The following is a 21206-nucleotide window of genomic DNA, read 5'->3' on the forward strand; positions in this document are numbered from 1 at the left end:
CCCTCCTACTCTGTGCTGAGTTTCAGGCCACTGTCCTGGAAGCTGGGACTCTCAGGGACCCAAGTGAAGGTGCAGGAGTGGGAGTGAGGGGATTCTGCATGACTACAGTCTCTAACTGTCCTGCGCTTCTGGTGGTGGCTCCATGGTGAAGGAGAAGGTGCTAGAGTCTCAACCTCTTTGCTGTGTGGCCCCACGGCAAGTAACTTATCTTCTCTGTGCCTAAGTGTCCTGTCCTGTGAAAGGCAGGATAATAGATCCTTCATAAGTTGTCTTGAGGACTGAATGAAATACTGTCCACAAAACCCCTGAGTGCTGAACCCAGTACCCAGAAGACGTCTAATAAACGTCAGCTTTTTCTACGCTAAAATGGTAAAGATGTGTGGGCCTCCTCCCTCAGACTTGGGGGCTCCTGAAGGTCAAAGGGAGTGTTTCCAGACAGCAGCTCTGGAAGCGGAGAAGTTTTCTGCGTCAGGTCTCCTCTGTGCGTGGCCTGGGGCTTCGGTGGGTGGCGGTGCTGGGGGCGGGGCAGGGGCGTTGAGGGGGGAGAAGGGAGGGGCTGTCAGGGCTCCTCCCTTTCCGCAGGGACAGGATTTCCCCACTAGGGGGCGCCTGGGGCTTTTTTTTTCAGTTGTCACAAGCCTGCCCCTTTTTATGGCATTCAGTGGGAAGCCAGTACTGGGACAGACCCTCAAAACCAAAAACTGCTTCACCCCAGAGGCCCATGGCCGAACGACAACAAAGGCTTTCCTTGAGATTAAAGGCCAGATTGAGCCCCCTATCCCTGCTGGCCCTGACCCCAGAATGAACCTCCAGACCGCAGCTGAACACTCCATCCCAGCTGAACCCCCATATGCCGCTGGGCCCCCACTTTCAGCTGAGACCGTGACCTCCGGACTGAGCCCCTTACCCCGACCCCTTCCCCTCAGCGAGTATGAGTTATTTTCTTTTTTTTTGTTCCTTTTCTAGGGCCACTCCCGTGGCATATGGAGGTTCCCGGGCTAGGGGTCTAATCGGAGCTGTAGCCGCTGGCCTATGCCACAGCCACAGCAACCCCAGATCTGAGCCGCGTCTGCGACCTGAGCCACAGCTCACGACAACGCGGGATCCTTAACCCACTGAGCAAGGCCAGGGACCGAACCCGCAACCTCATGGTTCCTAGTCGGATTCATTAACCACTGCACCACGACGGGAACTCCGCAAGTATGAGTTCTGTACCTGTTACTGGGCGGTGTGGTTGGGCTGGCACCTGCCTGGGTGCCTCTCAGTGTGTCTCGCAGTCTCTCCGTGCCTCAGTTTCCCTGTCAGTGAAAGGGGATATAAACGTCCCTCCCTGTCCCTCCCGGAGGCTTGGAGGTAAGACGGAGGGAGCTTGTGCAGCAAAGAATTTTTTTTGTTTTGTTTTGTTTTTCTAGGGCCGTACCCACGGCATATGGAGGTTCCCAGGCTAGGGGTAGAATTGGAGCTGCAGCTGCCGGTCTACACCCCAGCCAGAGCAACCAACGCCAGCCAGATACGAGCCACGTCTGCGACCTGCACTACAGCTCACGGCAATGCCAGATCCATAACCTACTGAGCCAGGCCAGGGATTGACCCTCTGTCCTCTTGGATGCTATTCAGGTTCCTTAACCGCTGAGCCATGATGGGAACTCCCAGCAAAGAGCTTTTAATGCACGTCTGGGGGCGGTGGTGGCAGGGGGCGTGTCTCTGGGGGACTTGAAATGAGAGGCAGGCAGGATAGGGGATAGGGATTCAGATCTCAGCCCCCAAGAAAGTGAAGGGACTGCCCCCCACGCCCATGGTGCTTCCCTGACCCCAGCCTTTGAGGGGTCCCTTTGGCTTCAGGGAATGAGTTGGGCATGGACACAGCCAGCTCTGAGTGGTCAGGGGTTGGGTGGGAGAGGCTGGGGGATTGGAGTGCTGGGAGGGCCAGCAGGGGCTCTGCCCAGGCAGTTAGGGAGGGCTTCCTGGAGGAGAGGGTATTGGAACCAAGTTAATTCCCACCCCCTCCTCCTCTGCCCACAGCCCTCCAGGGCTCCCATCTGCCCGAGGGAAAAGCCCAAGTCCTCCCATGGCCCACAAGGCCCTGTACAACTTGTTCCTGTCCCCTCCCTGCTCCCACCTCCTCCCTCTCTCCCCTTAGCTCCCTCTGCTCCAGGCACATGAGCCTCCTTCCTGTTCCTCCAACACACCAGGCACAGTCCTGCCCCACGGCCTTTGCACTGGCTGTACCCCCTGCCTGGTAAAGTCTCCTGTCAGGAGGTTGTTTCCCTCCCTCTCTTCAAATCTCTGATTAAATGCTCTTTCCTCCCATGAAGCTGACTCTCCTACCCCTTTATTTGTCTCACTGGTGCTCACCTCTTCTGACATACACTTTTATTTTTTGGCTGCACCCGTAGCACATGAAAGTTCCCGGGTCAGGGACTGAATCTGAGCTGCGGCAAGGCTGGATCCTTAATGCACTGTGCTAGGCTGGGGATTGAACCTGCACCTCAGCAGCCACCCAACTCGACGCAGAGAAAATGCTGGATCCTTAACCCACAGTGGGAACTCCAGACATACTTATTTGTATTGTTTATTGTCCTTTCCCCCCAACTTGGAATTGTAAGTGCCATGAGGGCAGATCATTTGGGGTGTTTTTTCTCCATTGTGTCCCCAGTACTTGGTACCCAGCAGATACTCAGGAGAAAAAATACTTTTTTTTAGGGCTGCACCTGCAGCATATGGAAGTTCCCAGGCTAGGGGTCAAATCAGAGCTGCAGCTGCTGCCTATGCCACAGCCACAGCAGCGCGAGATCCGAGCTGCTTCTGAGAACTACGCCGCATCTGTGGCGATGCTGGATCCTTAACCCATTGAGCAAAGCCAAGGATTAAACCTACATCTTCATGGACACCAGTAGGGTTCTTAATCCACTGAGCCACAACGGGAACTCCTACTCAAATAAATGGGAGTTTGCTAGGTGGGAAAAAAAAAAAAAAAGAAAAAGGAAAGGCATTCTGTGCATATATAGAGCACAAACTGTCCTTGGAGCCAGGTAGGAGGTGAATTCCCTGTGCTTGGCACAGAGCAGGTGCTCCATGGATGCCCATGAAATTTGTTGATCAAAGAGTCTGGGGAATTCTGAGACTGGTGGGGGAGGGAGCCAGGCTGGGGAATAGAGGGAAGGCTTCCTGGAGGAAGAGGGTGTTGCTGTGGGACCTGAAGGATTCTACACAGATAGGGAGACAGTGACGGGCAGAGGGGAAGCTGGAGCAAAGGTGTGTGAAATGGCCCACCCCAGGAAGGGAACTCCCTTGGGGCAGGGGGGATAGAGGAGCTGCATCCACAGTGGTTGTAACCACAAGGTGTCCAGATATTGCAAAATGTCCCCTGGGGCACCTCTGATCTGAAGGTCTCAGAACACCCGCCAGCTCCCTCAGGGTTGGGGGTCCCTGTTTCCTGAGGCCACCTGCCCCTTGGCTTGGGCACACAACGCAGAACAGCTCAAACAGAAAGGAGGACCCGAGACAGCCAGAAAGAGTCGAAGCATAGCTTGTTTAATTTTTATACATTTTTTCTTTTTTCTTTTTTTTTTGCCTTTTATTGAATCTTTTATGGAACCCCCCCTTTCATTTTTTTCTTTTTTTCTTTTTTTTGCATAGGGAAACAAACAAACAAAATAATAACAGCCAGAGTCACTTTCTGTAAATGGTACTTAGGTAGGCGCGTCCGCGGAAAACCGAAATGACTGCTTAATATACAAGGTTATGATCGGAGTATGATGTGAAGGAGCAGGGCGGGGGAGCCGGGCCAGGAGAAGGCTGGGCCTGGCTCTGCCCCATGTCCCCTGGTCCCCCATCCTGTCCCCACCTTAGGGAGGAGGAGGGGCAGGAGGTGGGTAGTGGGCCTGGCCCGAACCTTCTCATGACATGGGTTCATGAGCATGGTGTGTGTGTGTGTGTGTGTGTGTGTGTGTGTGTGTGTGTGTGTGTGTGTGTGTGTGTGTGTGTGTGTGTGTTTATCCGTTGTGTGCAGCAAGCAGAAAGCGAGAAACAGAGAGTAAACTATCCTGGTAATATCGGTAAAATACAAAATGGGGAAAAAAAAACTCAAAAATTATCTGAGGGAAAAGAATGAACAGCAACACCACTAAAAAATCTTAGAAAGAAAAGAGATGAAGAAAAGGGAGGAAAGAAAGTTCAGAGAGGAAAATGGGTTTCTCCCTCTCTCCCCACCAACCCACCACTGCCCCCCATGACCTGCGTTCTGTCCTCAGGCACTCTGCCTTTCTGTCCCCACGTGCGGTTCTGGGAGGGGGGAGAGGCCAGGACCCCTGGATTTGAAGGGGCTTTGGTTTCAGGGGGGCCTGGCTGGGACCTGAGGTGGGAGGATGGGGTGTTGATGCATTTGGGGAATGGGCTTTGGGGGCTCACAACTGGAGGGGGGATGAGGTGGCCCGGACCCCTTTCCAGTGGGTCCCCTTCTAGCCAGGTGGTGTGAAGCAAGGGCTGCAGGGAGAGTGGTGGCTTGGGCGTGTGTGACTTCCTTCCTCTCCTGGAGCCCTTAGTCCCGCTGGATCCCGCCTCCTCTTTCCTGAGGCCTGGGGGACCCCCAGGGAGTGGGGGAGGAGAACCCCAAAGCCACACCAGCAGACAAGTGAGGCACTGCTTGGGAAAAGACTGTTTTGGTATCGCTGGCAACAAGTCCTGCTGGGATTGCTTTGGGTCTGTCTCCCCGTCTTGCTTGGGGGGAGAGGGTGGGTGGGGGGTGGGCCTCCGGGGCCAGCTCGGACCCCACACGCTCTGAAATGCTTAGGGATGGATGGACGCGGGGGAGGGGGTGGGGGTGGGGAGGCGGTGTCAGTTTGGAGTTGAGACTCTCAGGAAGTGTCCAAAGGGGCAGAAACGGAAAGACAGGAGGATGCAGGGGAAAAGTAGGCCTCAGAGAGAATCCAGGCCAAAATAAAAAGTAGCCACTGTATAATCTGTAGTATGAGAAAAGAAAGTCCAAAAGTATATATATATATATGTATATGTATACTCTAGCCCTACACTGGAGTCAAAGTACCGTTGGAGAAGCCAGAGTGGGGGTTGGGGACCCTGTGTGTGGTCTCTTCCAGGGGCTAGACGGGTGCTCCCGGCCCCGGGTCCTGCCTCACTGGCCGCTGTCCAGCCATATCTGCTTCCTCCTGGAACACTGCTGTCTCTGGGGACAGAAAGTTCTGGAGCTGTCTGCTGCTTGGGGAGCTGCAGCAAGGCACTCCCTCCCAAGTCTCTCCTTTGGGGTTCCTTTCCAGTCTGATTGTCTAGCTTGGAGTGGGATCTGGGCTCAGGGCTCTGCCAGAACCTGAGTTCCAGCCATGGGCATGGGGGACCCCAGACGGCCCCATCTCCGCGAGGGCCGGGTCTGCTCCCTCTCAATACCTCCCTCTCCACCTCAGCTGGGGTCTGGTGCCCTCATCCAAAGGGAGAAATGGGGCAACCTGCATCTATTGGGGAGGTCTCCCTAGTCCACAGCAAGGGCTGGATCCCAAGGTCAGGCTAGGGGACTCTCCATGGGATAGACAGTGGGTGAGTGGGTGACAGTGGGCTTGGGAGGGGATGGGGTTTGCCAAGATATCAGTTTCATACATGTCAAAAAACCACCCAACACACCCTGCAGGCCCCCCGCCCCCGCCCCCTCCCAGACATGAACCCAAAGTGCAAAGGCGGGTTCGGGGTCTGGTTCCTAGTGTTTCTGCCTTATTCAGACACACAGCTGGGGGCCAGGAAGGGTGGTGCTCTGGGTGCTGTGAGGTGTGGGTCATGAGGGACAAGATGGTCCCAGTGAAACCCTTGGGGAGGGGTCCTGTGGGGATGTGCCACCCACTCCCTCTGCCACTGGCTGCTCCCACATCCCTGGCGTGGGCCTGGGGAGTGAAAACCAGCAATCAGCCCTGGGGAAACTGACAGGCATGGCCTTGGGCTCTCAGGCCAAAGGGCAGTCCTTAAGGGCAGTGTCAAGGCCAGTGGAGGCCTCAATCTGGGCTCTCCCTCTTCCCTGGGGCTTGCTGAGGTGTCTTTTTGGAAGAAAACATGGCATGAGCATGTGGTGGTGCATGAAAGCCAGGGCCTGTCTGCAAGGCCCCACCTGGCTCTGGAGACAATTCGAAAATCTGAGGTGTAGGCTGGAGGATGAGTGGGGACCTTTCTCCTGGTGTATCCCCATGGGAGATGGCTGAGGGGCGTGGGGGCGGGGAGGGCCAGTGGTGGCCAGGAGGGATGGCCTGAGGTTGCAGGACCCAGCCCTTTGGTCCTCCTGCCCAGACACCCCACTAACAGCTACTGTCTCAGCTTTGGTTGAGTTAAAGTCAAGGAAATTGGGGGGGGGGGGGTGGAGTGGAAAGAATCAAAAAAAAAAAAAAAAGGAAGAAAGAAAGAAAAAAAAAGAGAGAGAGAAGATAAAACCGAGGAAAAGACAACAGCATGGCCAGCCCCCAGGACAGGGCTTGGGACGCGGTGCCCGCGGCCACTCCTCACGCCCTGGCCCCCTGCCGCCGGGCCTCCAATGGCTGAGCTAGACCTACAGGTACAGACAGACAAATATTGCATATATCGGGTTTGGTTTTCATCTTTTTGTTTCACACCAGACCCCCTCCACAGTCACAGCTGGAAGACTTGGTGGAACTGGGTGGGTGGGGCAGGAGGGACCTGCCACCCAAGGCCAGTCTCCACGGGTGGGTCCTTTGGCAAGAAGGAAGGGGCTGCACAGGGGGACGGAGTGGGGGGTGGGACAGCGATGTGACCCTGAGCCAGGGGGACGCCAGCTTGCAGGAGAGGTGGGTGGGGGAGGTCTGGCTGCCAGCAGGGTGGTTCCCCCGTGGGGACACTACCTGGGTCGTGGGTGCACGCGTGGCGTCTGGGGGGCTGGCCAGCGGCCCAGTGAGGGGAGAAGCCCTTGCTGAGGGCCCACCCCTGAGGTCTGTCCGCTGCTTGTGGGCAGGGGATTCAGAAATGACCCCTCTGGAGCCCGAGGGTGGGACCAGGGGTTGCAGAGCACCAGGGGGCACCCCCAAAGCAGCAGGAGGCGTGGAGACAGAGCTGAGGGTGGGCTGGGGGTAGGGCGATTGTTCCATGGATTGATTTTTTAGCAATGTGATTTTTAAGCATGTGATTTTTCTTTTTTAAATTCTTAATTTCTTTTACAAATAGAAATACGTCCCTTTTCAATTTTTACTTTTTATTTCATGTCATTGTCTTTTTTTTTTTTTTTTTTTAAACTACACGAGCAGTGCATGCAGCTATCTGTGTGCGCTGATATTGTTTAAAGGTAATACTTATTTTCGGAAGGCAAGGCACATCATGTGGTAGAAAATTTCGTGCAAATTAGGAAACATGGAATTTTTTTAAGGTTTTTTTTTGTATCTTTTTTTTCTTTTAAAGAGGAGGGGGTAGGGGGAGGGCTGGGGGAGGGCTGGGGAAGGGAGATAGAGCCAGGTATAATTTGCCATGCAGTTATCAGCCACCGCGAGCTGACGTCAGGAGCCAGGTCACAGGAGTCCTTGACTAAGCACCATGCAAAGTTAGGTAGCTGGGGGCCCGCCAGGTGCCCCCTCCCCTACCCCGCCTACCCGCACCCTAAGGTTCCCAGCTGAGAAGCTTCCAGACACCACCAACTGCACGACCCATCCCTCCTGCCCTGCCAGAGAGCGGCCCATGCTTTGGTCCCCAACAGCCACCTGGTGGAGGGGCCCTGGGGACAGCCAGACCAAGGGTTCTGAAACCCCTCCGGACAGCGGGAGGGGGGCTGGTGGGAAGGGTCTTGGGTCTTTCTCCTTATGATCGAGTGGGTTTGCCAAGCCCCTTGGGCTCGTTTGGGAGGAAAGTCTGGTGTCTGGGGAGGTGGGAGGAGGCTGACCAGGCCCGGGGTACAGGCAACCGGAGGAGAGGGCCAGGCTGGGAGCAGAAGAGGTGGAGGCCCTGCCCAGGGCAATGGCTTTGACCTAGGCCCAGGGATGGGGGATGTGGTGGGGAAGAGATTCCCCAGCGCCAGGCATGGAGGAGACCAGTTGGGGCTCAGACGGATGGGCCTGGTGACCCTAGAACACCTAACACCCCCTCCCAGGCCCCCCCCACCCAAGATGGCCATCCTGGGGTGGGGGCAGGGATGGAGCTGGGCAGCTGGGGTGAGGGGGCACCTGGTATCCCCAGGTTTAGTGTTTTTGGAGCGGCTCAACGGAAAACGCTTAGCGGATGAGATCCCCTAAACGGCTGCAGGGAGCCCGGAGGCGCTGACCCTCCCCACCCCCATCCAGAACCCTCCCTGTCCAGGCGCCATGTGGACTGCACTCGGCCTGGCTTTCTCTCCTTCTGGTGGGCCAGCTGCAATGAACCTCCCGGTTGTGCCCCACTTTGGGGAGGGGGATGAAAGTGCAAACCATGGTCCCCTTTTGGGCCGGGAGGCACCAGGGAGGGGGTGTTGCTCCAGGATGTAAGGCACTGGCAGAGGAGGTGTGGGGGGGGGGGCGCACCGGCTTCCCCAGATCCCACCCCTGCGCCACAGCATGGCAGGATGCTGGGGGGATGCCCAGCTCTGCCCCTTGGGCCCACTTGGGGCGGGGGTCCCATCTCTCTAGCTCCCAGGGAGGCATAGCAATGAGGGGTCAGCGACGGGAGGGACCAGGTTTCGGGGGAGGAGGGCGGAGGATGCCCACGGCCACTTGCGTCCCAGCTGGACAAAGGGGAGGGGGGCGGGCGGTGGGAATCAGGCACTTAAACCACTCGCTCTCACCTCCCACCTCCATGGGCTAAGTGGGGGGTCCTCCCCTTTCAGGGCTTGGGTGGAAGGAGAGTCAGAAGGGTGCCCCCTTGGGAGCTCCGGGTCTCTCCCCTCCACCGCCCCCAGCCCCTTCCTCGGAAAGTGCATTTCTTACAGTGTGTGCAACTCGGAGCCCTCCCCCCCTCCCCCAGGGGTGTGGGGCCGGGGCTGGGGTGCGGTGGGGTGGCCTCCTATGCTTGGGGTGGGGCTGGGGGTCATTTGCATAGAGACATCTCCCAAACCGGGTGGCGTGGGGCTTCGCGAAAGACCAAGTCCCCAGTGCGCTCTGGGGCAGGCGGAGGTCCATGACTACAGGACACTCCTGAGAGTATTGGCCACGTGTCCTGGGCCCCTGGCGACGCCCGGGGTCTCCCCACAACCCTCTTCTGCCCTCGTCACTTCCCTGCCCACCTTGGCCTCTGTGGTAGCCTCCAATGCCCGCTGCTGGGGTCCTCCACGGCCCCGGCCCCGTGGGGCCTGCCTCCCCACTTGGCAAACAGTCGCAGGGGCCCAGCTGATGTCCAGTGGAGGTGGCCTCACTGGGTGTACCGCCCTGTTGGCCGGGCGCGGGCACCAGGCTGCGCTCACCTGGTCCTGGGCGGAGGTGGGAGCGGCCGTCCCTCCCAGAGCAGCAGCAGCGAGAGGAGATGAATAACTTAGGGAGGCCCCTTCGCGCCGGCTCCCAGGGGTGGCAGGGCCTGGCCCTCTGGTCCAGTCCATCCGGCCGTGGCTTCCCAAGAGTCTGAAGCGTTGCCATCTTTACCTTTTGTCTTCTTGGTTGGGTGGGTTTGTTTTTATGTGTGGCTTTTTTCTTTTTCCCTTGTTTGTCTTTTTTTTTTTTCCTTTTTTTCTTTCTTTTTTTCCTCCTGTGTGTATGTGTCTGTATGGTTTGTCTTTCGGCCGGGCTGGGCGTCGGCGGGGTGTTCTTGCTTGCTTTAGCTTTCCACCGAAAACGTGGGCCGGGGGCCAGCTATGCAGCCCCCCGGGGATTCCCGGGACGAAGGAGCAGGGCGTGGGAAGAAATCTTTCTTATCCCAGATACCAGGACTGGGTGGCCCAGAGAGAGAGAGGGAGAAAAAGACAGAGAGATGGGGGTCAGGCTCTGACAGCTACTGCCCATACCCACCACGGCCCCCCGACCTCCAACCCCGGGACATGTGACCTCTGTCTCCCCTATCCCAGATCTGTCATAACCTGCTGGCTGAACCCTGGGCAAGTGACCTTGCCCCTAAACAGTGCTGCTACATAAAAGTCAGGATGCCCAGGGAAAGCAGAATTCTGGATACAATGAAGAGACCTTTTAACACAAGTATATCCCTTTCAATTTTGGGAATATGCTTATGCTTAAAAAAATTTTTTTTTCTTCAATCCTTCGATTATCTGGAATTGAAATCTTCATTTTGCTTTTCTTTTTTAGGGCTGCATCTGTGGCATATGGAAGTTCCCAGGACAGGGTTCCCTACACCACAGCCACAGCAACACTGGATCCAAGCCACGCCTGCAAGCTACACTGTAGCTTTTGGCAACACCGGATCCTTAACCCACTGAAGGAGGCCAGGGACTGAACCCACATCCTCATGGATACTAGTCGGGTTCTTAACCCAGTAAACCACAACAAGAACTCCTGGAATTGAAATCTACCTGAGCATCCTGTAGTTTTGTTTGCTAAATCTGGCAACCCAACGCCTTGGGCCTTGAGTATAAAACGGGGCGGGGGGGGGGGGGCGATGGTTGAATTTTTATGAAGCACCACCATATTGAGGCTCTGGCACTACAGTGGCTTGTTTCCTTTTTTGTTTTTAACATTTGCCTACTTAATGGTTTCCCCAGAACACCCACAAAAGAGGAACCCTTGCTTCCCACTCTGTTTTGCAGAGGAAAAACCAGGCTCATAGAAGTAAAGTAACTTGCCCAGGTCCACCAGTGTGGGAGGGGCAGAGCCGGAACTCAAACCCAGGCCTGTGAGGCCCCAGCTGTTGCTTGTCCCTTGCCTGGGGCTGACCCCTTAGCCTGGCCTCTGGGGGGGTCATGACCCCCACTTTACAAAAAAGGAGACGGAGGCTCCAGGACAGGAGGCCGGCCTGCACAGACTGCCCCGGCCTGGGTCTCCCCAGGGAAGCGGCTGTACAGCCCCTTCCCCTGGAAGTACATCTTCCGCCCCACACTGCTGAGGTCACAGCAGAGCTGTCCCCCCAACCCCTGCTGTAAATCAGTAACACCCCTTCCCACCAGGCTGCCCTCCAGCCGAAGGGCCATCCCATAGAACTGGCGCCGAGGCTCCCAGCCCCCCACCTCCAGCCAAGTTCAAGTTCATCTTGGCCATTACCTCATGTCTGGTTTCCGTTGGCAACCAGACAGATTCTGGGCGTGACCCTCCCTGAGGTGGCTGGCCTCCCCTAGGCCCTTCCTCCCTGCCTCCTCCCCTCCTAGGCTCTCTGCTAGGCTCTGGCCGCCCTCTGTATTGGGGGGAGGGGGGCAGACACCCTCAATATCCTTCCCCATCTGCAGTGCCAGGGGCAAGGTCTGGGCTCTGGCATTCCCCTGACCTGGGCGGAGCCACCAGTGTGGCTTTGGGCACATGGCTTAATCCCTCTGGTCCTTGGTTTGCTCATCTGCTGAATGGGTGTGATGCTGAAGGAAGCTGATGGTGTCTGGTGTAAGCGGGGTGGGGGGTTGGAGAGGGGGGGTGTCAGAGCCCACAGGCCCCATTCTGGGGGCCACAGTGAAGGACGGCTCAGGACTGGGGGGATTGACTGTGAGAGCCGAGGGGTGGGGGGATACAAAGTGCGCAATGGATCAGGGAGAGAACAAGTGACATTGATCATGGGGAGGGGATATCGATCAGGGGGAGAGGCCCTGACTGGGGGCAAGGCAGGAGAAGGAAGGGCACGTGGCGGCGAGGGGGCGGGGGCGGGGGTCAGAGGAAAGCAAACCCACCAGGGCTAATGAAGGCAGAGGAAGTGCTGACTGGGCCAGAAATGAGAGGCCTCTCAGCACTGAGCCCTTTGCACAGGGGCTCCAAGAGGGGGGAGCGGGTCTCCCGGCTCCCTCCTCACCTTTCCCTCCCTCTGGGGTCTTCTGGGGCCTTGGGCACCCTTAGTGCAGGGACATTTAGTGCAGGGCCTGCCTGCATGGTGCTGGAGGGGTCCTCCCTCAGACTCAGACTGAGGGCCTTGCCTTCCCACAACCCCTGGGGGCCTGTCACCCACCTGTCACCTTCTGTACCTTCTCCCCCCACCGCCACCAGCCCAACACAGTTCTTTCCAATTCCCAGCCCTGGCTGTGCCCCTCCCTCCCTCTAATCCCTCCCAAGGCTCCCTCTGGCCCCCAGGCCAAAGCCCACGTTTGAGGGTTTTCCACATGCAGGCTGCCTCTCCATCGTTTCCGGCCTTTGGCAGTGCTGAGCCCCCTGACTGGACACCCATATCCTTCTCTGCCTGACACCAGGCTCCCCTCCCCGCCCAGAGAGGGCCCAGGATGCCCCTCTCCCAGGCACCCCCATAGTCCTGGTCCCACCTGCTCTGCGTCCCCAGAGGGGCCTGCTGGCCTGAGAGGGGTGACTAGAAGCACAAAGAACCAAAGGTGTCCCCCCACTTGCCTTGGTTTCCCTCTTTCCAGGCCATCTGTTGGGGTGGTGGGGGTGGTCCCACCTTCCTCCACGCAAGGCTGATAATGGGGAGGGAAGGTGGAGGGGGGGAGGCTGGGGAAGGGTTAAGAGGGCAGGGCCCCCTCCCTGTCACTTTTATTAGCTTTGGTTTCTGAAGCAATTAGGACATTCCCAGCCTCCCGTGGGGAGGGAGGTGAGTAGAGGCGGGAGAGGAAACGCTTGGCTCCCTGAGCACTGTGGGGGCAGGGGTGTCCATGGCTGGACAAAAGCCAAAACCCAAATCAGGGAGTCCTGGGGCTGCCGAGACTGGTGGGTGACCCTGACTAAATGACCCCTCTGTCTGGGTCCTGGCCTGGGCTCCATAAGGCAGGACACAATATTTTGGGTGTACGAGGGTGTATGTATGTTTGTGTGGGGGGGGTGGCCTTGGCCTTTCAGTGCCCTTTTTGGATAAAATTGTCCCCTAATGGTCCAGACCCTTCAAAGACTCCCCAGGAGGTGCCCAAGGCCAGAAGAGACTGAGGTTCAGAGTGGGAGAAGTGGATCTCCAGTCTCCTGATCCCAGCAGCCCCAGTTAAAGTCTGGGCAGGGAGGGAAGGGGACAGCCAGGTCCTTCCTACCCACTCTGACCCCCTGAGCCACCAGCAGGAATCTGGTCAAATGCTCTCCAGGCAGTCAGGCTGTGGTGGGAGGTTCCTTGGGCCTGGTCAGTGTGGCTGATTCTGGTCTGTAGAGAATGGGGGACATGGCTACCTCCCACCTCCTCCCGCCCCCTGTCTGTGGCCTCTGCTGCAGGAGACCCTCTCACAGTGGCTTCAGGATCTGAACATGACCCTGGGGGACCCCAGAAGTCCCTATGCTCTCTGGCTCTGGTGATCTGGAGAGGCTGGGGGGCCGAAGTTGGGTCTTGGAGGGCCTGTGGCAGCTGGTGCCTCCCTCTGTTTTATATCCCTTGACCCCTTCCCCAGCACACATCAGGGAGTGGGCCCTGGGGCCCAGCCACCACCCTGGAACACCATCTGCCAGCTTGCTCACGTACACAGGTATGGGCCCCAGCCCGAAGGCGGGTGTCAGGGCCACATGGGCTGGGGCTGAGGCTACCTTCCACCCCGAGGGAGGCTGGGAGCCAGGAGTCTCAGTTCTGGACCCACTGAGGCTCTGCCACATACGACTGTGCAGCCTCAGGCAGCTCACTCCCCCTCTCTGAGCCTCCCTGTCTGGCCCTCAGCCAGCCTACCCTGGGGCAGCAATGTCAACTCCGCCTCTGCCCCCTCCTCCCAACCTTGCAAGAGGGGGACTCGCACGCTCTATTGGGAGGCCCTGCCCCCTGCCATGGGCCTGTCCCTGGGATCCTGGGGTCCTCTGCCACCCCCGACCCCCTCTCCTGTGGGCCCTCTGGCTGGTGTGGGAGTGGATGAAGGCTGGGGGTTGAAAGCATGGGCGGACGCGCTGTGTGATCCTGGGCAAATCTCCTCGCCTCTGTGAGCCTCAGTCTTCCCGTCTGTACAAGTGGGGCCAGGGTTGTGATAACCTCAGCCCCACGGCAGCTCTGCCATGACTGTGCCCTGGCAGGAAGTGGCAGGCAGAATTTGGGGCCATACCACATCCCTGAGTGTGGGCTCGAGGCCCTGGAAGGCTGGCCCCCTGCCACGCTCAACAGCCACGGCGCCAGGGGTGTGGCTGTGCAAGTGGCATAGGACCCAGCGGGCCGGCCTCTCCCTGCGCGCCCGGCCGGACCCTCTGCCCTGCCCCTCCCCCCCCCCCCCCAGCAGCCGGCCTCTTGGCCCCTACCTGTGCCTGATAAATGCCCGTTGGATCCCTTGGTCCTAATCCCACAAAGGAACGGTTTGCAGGGGACGTGCCGGGCGTAGAGTAGGCTGCGGGGAGGAGAGAGACCGAGAGCCCGTTAGCGCAGGGGCGGTGCAGGAGCACCAGAGAGGGTGGCTACTGCCCAGGGTCACACAGCCGGGCCTTCGCACCCAGCACCGAGTGCCTCTGAGCTTGCCGCCCTCCCCTGGACAGTCCGGGCCCCCCTGAAAAGCCCACAGTCTTGGGCCCTGAGGGTCACGCGGGCGGGCGTCAGCTGAGAGGGAAGGCACAGGATGAGAGATTCATCATCTAGTAACCGCCTGTGAATTATTCAGGGTGTTCCACTGCCTGGTCCATCCTGCTCCTGTGGCCTGCATCCTGCGCAGGGCACCATGAATTATTGAGGGCGTTTTATTTATTAATTTTCCTCCTGGAGAGGGCCTGGGGAAGGATGGGTGTGCGCACACACATATATATTTATATTTTAATCTCACTGATTACGTCTTGTCAGTGAGTGAATGATTCACAAGCCAGGCTGGGGAGGGGACAGCGGGGAGGAGAGATGGCAGGGGGGTCCCCCACATGGTCTCAGCCACAGCGCGGGTCCGTGGGAGGTAGTGAGGCTTGGGGGGGTGCTTGTGGGAGGTAGGCTGGACCTGCAGTTAAGAAGCCGGTGCAGGGGAAAGGAGAAGATATCCACCTTTATTCCTCATCTATTAAGTGTCTACTGTATGCTAGCACTGGGCACCACCCCACTCAGCACAGCAGACATGATTAGTATGTCCATTTCACAGACAAGAAAGTAGGTAGAGAAGGGTGAAAACCAGCTCTGCGTGCCGACTCTGTACTTTGCACCCGGCCTCCCACTAAACACTCTCCCTGATTTGTTTCATGGACTTGCTCTCCACTGTCCGCAGGTGACTGTCCCATTTTGCAACTGAGAGAACTGAGGCTCAGAGAGGGGAGGACGTTTGCCCAAGGTCACACAGGGAGCAAGCTGAAGGGGCAGGATTCGAACCCAGTGTGTGCACCACACCCGGTGTTCAGAGAAGGCCTGTCTGCATGCGAAGCTGCCCCGAGTGTTGGCAGACAGTGGGTGCTGGGGAATAAACATAGGGGCTGGGGTGCTGCGTGTGGGGAGTGGGGCCAAGAGTGCCCAGACGGACCAGCTGGCCCCTCCTGCTCGGGTGGGGGAGGAATCTCACTTGGGGAGCAAGGGAGAGAGATACACTCAACAGGGGAGGGTTAGGAGGAGAGGCTGGGGGCAGAGCCACTGCTGATGGGGTGGACCCTGGGACAGGTGAGCCACATTTAGAAAGTGGAAGAAAGCTCTAGAAGGTAAGGAGACCCACCCAGGGCCCTCCACCAGGCTATCAGCTGGGAATGCAGCCAGAGAGTGGGAAGTTCTAGAAGGCCAGGCAGCCAACCCAGGGCCTCCTTAGGTCAGGCAGGCAGGTGGGGACTGTCCTGACTAAAGGTGTGGCCCAGCCCCAGTTACCAGCAGGAATAGGTCCGTTTACCCCCAGAATCCAGAACTCTGGAATTTTTATGTAAGACGTTCTGATTTTAAAACAGTAGCAGCAGCAGCAGCAGCAACAACAACAACAACAAAGGATTCTCCACATTTTTTTCCACAAACAAAATGCATCTGGAGGCCGGGCCTGGCCCTCCCGCCTGCCTCCCGCTTAAAATCTTCATCTACTGTCAGCTGCTGGTTACGGGGAGGGTTTAGAGGCCCAGAGCAGAACACGGGGGCCCAGGCCACTGGGCCAATGGGGGCAGACCCCGGACTTGTCCTTGGCCATCCCCTAGGGCTGCCTTGGCCCTTGTGGACCTGACCACGCAGTCCCAGGCCCCTATCTGGGGACCCACCAAACTCGCCGGGACCCACCGGGTGGGCCTGAGCCCCTGACCCCAGTAGCAGGGCCAGGGAGGGGAGGGGCCCCTCGGGGATGCCCGCCCTGCCACGGGCACCACTTCCCGAGTGCTTACAGGGCGAGGTCGGCGACGAGCTTCCTCCCTCGGAGGTGGGTTTGGTGGCAGGGGGGAGCGCCAGCCGCGGCAGCCCGGGGGGCGGGGGTGCCAGCATCTGAGCGGAAAGGCAGTGACTGGACATTTTGAGCTGGCCACTTCCATTTAACTGAGGGGAACAGAGAGACAGGTGGTTAAGGCGGCAGGCGCCCGCGCCGCCTTGGGCTGCATTTGCCTGTGGCCCCCCGGGGTCGGGTGGGGGCCCAAAGGGCATGGCCGGGGCGAGTTTGGTGGGTGCCCGGTGCTGGCCTGGCCCCGCAGGCCTCCAGAATCCTGGGATGCGCTCCCTTTGCCGCCTCCTCAGGTCGCTTGGTACCCACTCACTTTCCTTGCTCCTAAACAACATGGTTCAAGCTCGCGGGTGGCCCGGGCGCATTTCCCTGTTTGCTGCCATACACCTTCATCCACCACCTTGCCCGTGGCTCCCAAAAGGCTCCCAACACCCAAAGCTTTGGTGGGCGTTTGGCCAAAGCCAGCCTGAGCGCAGCCGTAACTGTGTTTGATTTCGGGGCTTCCTAGGTTACATGTGGTCCATTCTGACACCTGAAAAAGCCTCAATTCCCACCCCGTCTGGTTCCAGGGCCTGCAGACCAGCCATTTGCAAAACAGAAGTTGTGCGGAGGAGCAAGGGCCTCCTGACGCTGGCAGAGATGCGCCAGGGCCCCGGGGAGGTCGTGCCCCCCAAAACTCACCGGTCCAGGTTGCTGACTGGCCGGGTCGCAGGCCAGGGAGACCAGATCTTTGAGCGGGTCCTGGGGGTTGAGGTGAGGCGGGTAGCGGATGGCCGTGTGGGGGAAGTAGGTGGAGGCCGTCTGGGGCAGGATGGAGGTCGTGGGGAAGTGCAGGGCCGAGGATGGGTGAGGGCTCCGGGCGATCCCTGTGGAGAGGGGGCAGTTAGTCCGCTCTGTCTCCCAGTGACTGTGGACATGGGTCACACCTGCGTCTCCATGTGCTTATAATACTAATGTAGCGAGAGCCAGTGGCACCTGCCATGACCAGGCCCTGCTGTCATTTACACCCCCCAATTCGCTGACTCCACTGTGACCCCACAGAGTTCTGCTATCATCCCCAGTTTTTCGTTTTGTGTTTGGCTGTAGTGTGCAGGAGCTTGATGTGGGATCTCAGTTCCCAGACCAGGGAACAAACCCAGGCCGCAGTGGTAAAAGCACCAAGTCCTAACTACTAGGCCACCAAGGAGCTCCCACCCCAGTTTTTTTATTTTTTTAAATAAAAAAACACTGTCTGGTGGCTCTCAAAGGGAATTTCCCCTCCCCCAGGCCACATGGTAAGCAGGCAGCAGAGCTGGGGTTGGAGCCCAGGCTGACTGGGCGATTTGGATTTTTTCAACTGAAATATAATTTCCACACTATAAAAGTTACTCTTTTTATTCTTTCTTTTTCTTCCTTTCTTCCTTTCTTTTGTTCCTTCCTTCCTTCCTTTCTTTTTTTGCCTTTTAGAGCCAGAGCTTCTCAGGCTAGGGGCTGAATTGGACCTCCAGCTGCTGGCCTACACCACAGCCACAGCAATGAGGGATCTGAGCGCATCTGCGACCTACACCACAGCTCACCTCAATGCCAGATCCTTAACCCACTGACCAAGGCCAGGGATCAAACCCGTGTCCTCATGGTTCCTAGTTGGGTTCGTTAACCACTGAGCCAAGAAAGGAACGTCTCTTTCTTTTTTTGGTCATGCCCGAGGCATGTGGAAGTTCCAAGGCCAAGGACTGAACTAGCACCACAGTAGTGACAATGCTGGATCCTTAACTTGTCGTGCTACAGAACTCCAAAATTCACCCTTCTAAAATGTACTACTTACTGTTTTTTAGAACATTCGTGGAGCTGGGCAACTGTGACTATAGTCTCTTTTAGAGCATTCCATCGCCCTCCAAAGAAACCCTGTCCCCATCAGGAATCAGCCCCATCTCCCCTCTCCCCAGCCCCTAACAACCAGGAACTCACCCTCTCTGTCTGTGGATGTGTCTGTACTGGATGTTCCCATCCATGGACTCACACACTGTGTGACCTGTGTCTGCTCTCTCACTGAGCATTGTGGTCTCAAGGTCTGTCCTCGTGATAGCGAGTGTCAGGGCTTCTCTCCTATTTGTGGCTGAGTGATGCTCCCGTGTGGTATTTGCTTTTTTCCCTCTTTCTAGACAATTCAGTGACTTTTACTATATTCGCTTTGTAATTCCAAAGAAGCCCTATGCCCATTAGTGGTCACTCCCCCTCCCTCTCTCTCTAGCCCCTGGCTGGATAGGAAATATTTTTAACTTTTCAGGCCATAGGGTCTCATAGCCTGAAAGCTGCTACAGATGTCCATGTAAATGGATGGGCATGGCCTTGCGCCCATAAAACTTCATTTACAAGAACAGGCGGTGGTGGGCAGGGCGGAGGGGTGCTGCTTTGCTGGCTCCTGGTCTAAACCGCTGACCTCTTTTGACTTTTGCCCCCTCCCTGTTATGTGTGCATGTGTGATTGTATGGACTAAATCACCATCAAAACCAAGGGGCAACAAGTGATATCTGAGCTCTTATTTAACTCATTCGGTTCAACAGACAGCCTGGAGGGGGCTGTTTCTGAGGCTGAGTGAGACAGGCGACTGGCTCATCTCATGCCTAACAGTTGCTGGAAGTCTGTCTCCTCTGCTGTGAGTGTGATGATTCCCATCTGTGTGGCCAGGGGCACGTGTATCCCTGTGTGACCTCTGTGTGTGTGTGTATGTGTCTGCCTCCTTCTGTTGCCATCCAACTCCAGTCTGTCCAAGTGTCACTCAGTTGTGACATATAAGGAGCAGATTGAGGGGTGAACCCTGGGCTGCACCTCCTCATACAGAAGGGGAAAATGAGGCCCCAAGACTTGGGCCAAGCAGTCTCTACCATGGCACCTGTAGGCTTTCTTGCCTGGTTGGGAGGCTACAGCAATAGGACTTGTGGTCAGATAGCTGATGGGACTTCCCTGGCCACCAGGGGGCTGATCAGAGGGCCCAGCTGCCCCTCCCCGCCTGGGGCCCTCAGTGCTTACCACTGTGCACGGCAATGACGGGCCGGTGGTGCTGGGTGAAGCTGGAGAGGCGAGGCGAATCCTGGGGAGATGGGCTATTGAAAGGTGACTTGTCCATCTCTGTTTTCTTCACCGGGGATGAGATGCCTGTGGGGAGGACCATGGGGTCAAGGGCCTGCAGGCAGGGTCGCTCCACTCCCAGGACCCCTGGACTGCCTTCTCCTAGCAACTGTGGGTGAGGGGATGGGGCCCAATGTATGGAAGAGCAAACCGAGGTTCAGAGCTGGGAAGGGGGCACCCAGGGTCACAAGGCCGTGGGATGAGTCTGATGCTACACGCGGCCCCAGGACGGCACAGCTTGGCCCCCACCTCCTGTTCTTCGATATGAGGCTTGGCTCAGGGCTGCCCTAGTCCTCTGGCAATGCCTGAGCCCTGGACAAGGTGGCAGGGCAGGTAGCGGGGAGGGTCTGGTCCAAAGCCCAAGTGGCTCTGGCTTGTAGCCGCTGGTCCATCCTGGGGGAACCGAACTTTCCCTCTAGGATCATCCCCACGAGTAGATGAGACACAACACGTAAAATCATTACACCAGGACCTGGCACACACCCATGTGCTAGCATTACTTGCTGCCATTTCTCTGCAGACTGGGGCCTCCTGACCTCCCCCGGGTGCCCTCAGGATCCCAGACAGTACTCAGCTCAGCCTCAGTGAGTGAAGAATGTAAGATGGGTACAGACTCCGTGGAGGCTGTGGCGCAGGGCAAACACTGGTGCAGAAGGATCCTTGTCATGATGTGCAGGACGGACTGCCCTGGAGGAGCGCAGATTTCCCCGCGTGCCTCCCAGCAGCCCCTCCCTGCCGCCATCTGCAGAGGCTTTTTCAGGTCTAGAGACCTGAGGATGACGATGGCCCTGAATAAGGACAGAGTCCCGGCCCCGCCCCGTCCCTGGAAGAGGACTCTCAGGGAAGTGGGGCCTGGAGATGGACATGTTGAGAAATTATTTTAAAATTCATTTTAGGGTGAAAGGCACCCCCTCAAGCCCCACAGCGGATTCACACACGGTGAGGGGTTTGACATCCTTCCCACCCAGCACAAGTGGCTTCTCTGCTGACACTGGGGGCACTCTCTGTGGGGCCGTTCTAGGCGCTGCAGAGGTGGAGCCACAGTCCTGGCCCCACCCACTTGATGCCAGGTGCCCCCCCATGACAACTACAGATGTCCCCATACAAGGCCCAGGGTCCCCTGGGGCAAAACCACCTGAGGTAGAACCCCCGCCTCTCTATAAGTCCACTGTTTCTGGGGTCTCTTGCCCATGGTTCTGTGAGCAGGCATCTCTGTCCATCCCCCACGCTGAGGCATCTTCCCCTGTGTGAGGCTATGTGTATGTGTGCATGTGTGTGGAAGGTGGCGGGCTCCCTGCTGGCGCAGGGCTGCGGTGGGAATGAGGTTAGGGCTGTCAGATGTGCACTTAGGAGGATTTCCTAGAACAGCCTGTCCCGGATGGAAATAGCCCAGAGTGGATCCCGCCCCCAGGCCCTGCTAGAGCTTTCTGAGATGGGGCCTGCTTGAACCAGGGTGGAGGGGAGGGGCGACTGCCTGGGATTGCAAGAAACAGTGAGCCCTGGAGCTCTCTTGTGGTGCAGCAGGCTAAGGATTGGTACCGTCCATCATGGACACGTGGGATAGACATGTTTGCCGGGGCGGAGAGGAAGGGAGTGGGGTGAATTGGGAGTCTAGGGTTAGTAGATGAAAACTCTTGCATTTGGAGTGGACAGGCAATGCGATCCTGCTGTACAGCACAGGGAATTGTATATCTAATCACTTGTGATGGAACATGATGGAGAAAAACGTGAGAAAAGGAATCATATATATATGTGTGACTGGGTCACTTTGCTGTACAACAGAAATTGACGGAACACTGTAAATCGATCATAATAATATAATAATAATAATAATAATAAAAGATTGGTATTGTCACTGCAATGGCTG

General features: G+C 57.4%; 1 protein-coding gene across 5 annotated transcripts in view; it reads right to left on the bottom strand.

The window, feature by feature from the left end:
* Positions 1-6588: 6588 nt before the first annotated feature.
* NFIC (nuclear factor I C) overlaps positions 6589-21206 on the bottom strand; it is a 69668-nt gene continuing 55050 nt past the window's right edge. For 2 of the 5 annotated variants that reach the window (XM_047777563.1, XM_047777562.1), the window contains exons 7-11: positions 19241-19366; positions 16913-17097; positions 16182-16329; positions 14172-14257; positions 6589-9820 (exon numbers count right to left, since the gene is read on the bottom strand). In XM_047777563.1, the coding sequence (XP_047633519.1) occupies positions 9803-9820; positions 14172-14257; positions 16182-16329; positions 16913-17097; positions 19241-19366 (563 nt within the window). In that variant the 3' untranslated portion in view covers positions 6589-9802. The remainder of the gene's footprint in view (positions 9821-14171; positions 14258-16181; positions 16330-16912; positions 17098-19240; positions 19367-21206) is intronic. The other 3 variants (XM_047777566.1, XM_047777565.1, XM_047777564.1) reach the window with 2 other exon arrangements.

The sequence above is a fragment of the Phacochoerus africanus genome, chromosome 4, assembly GCF_016906955.1.
Source record: "Phacochoerus africanus isolate WHEZ1 chromosome 4, ROS_Pafr_v1, whole genome shotgun sequence".
Lineage (NCBI taxonomy): Eukaryota > Metazoa > Chordata > Mammalia > Artiodactyla > Suidae > Phacochoerus > Phacochoerus africanus.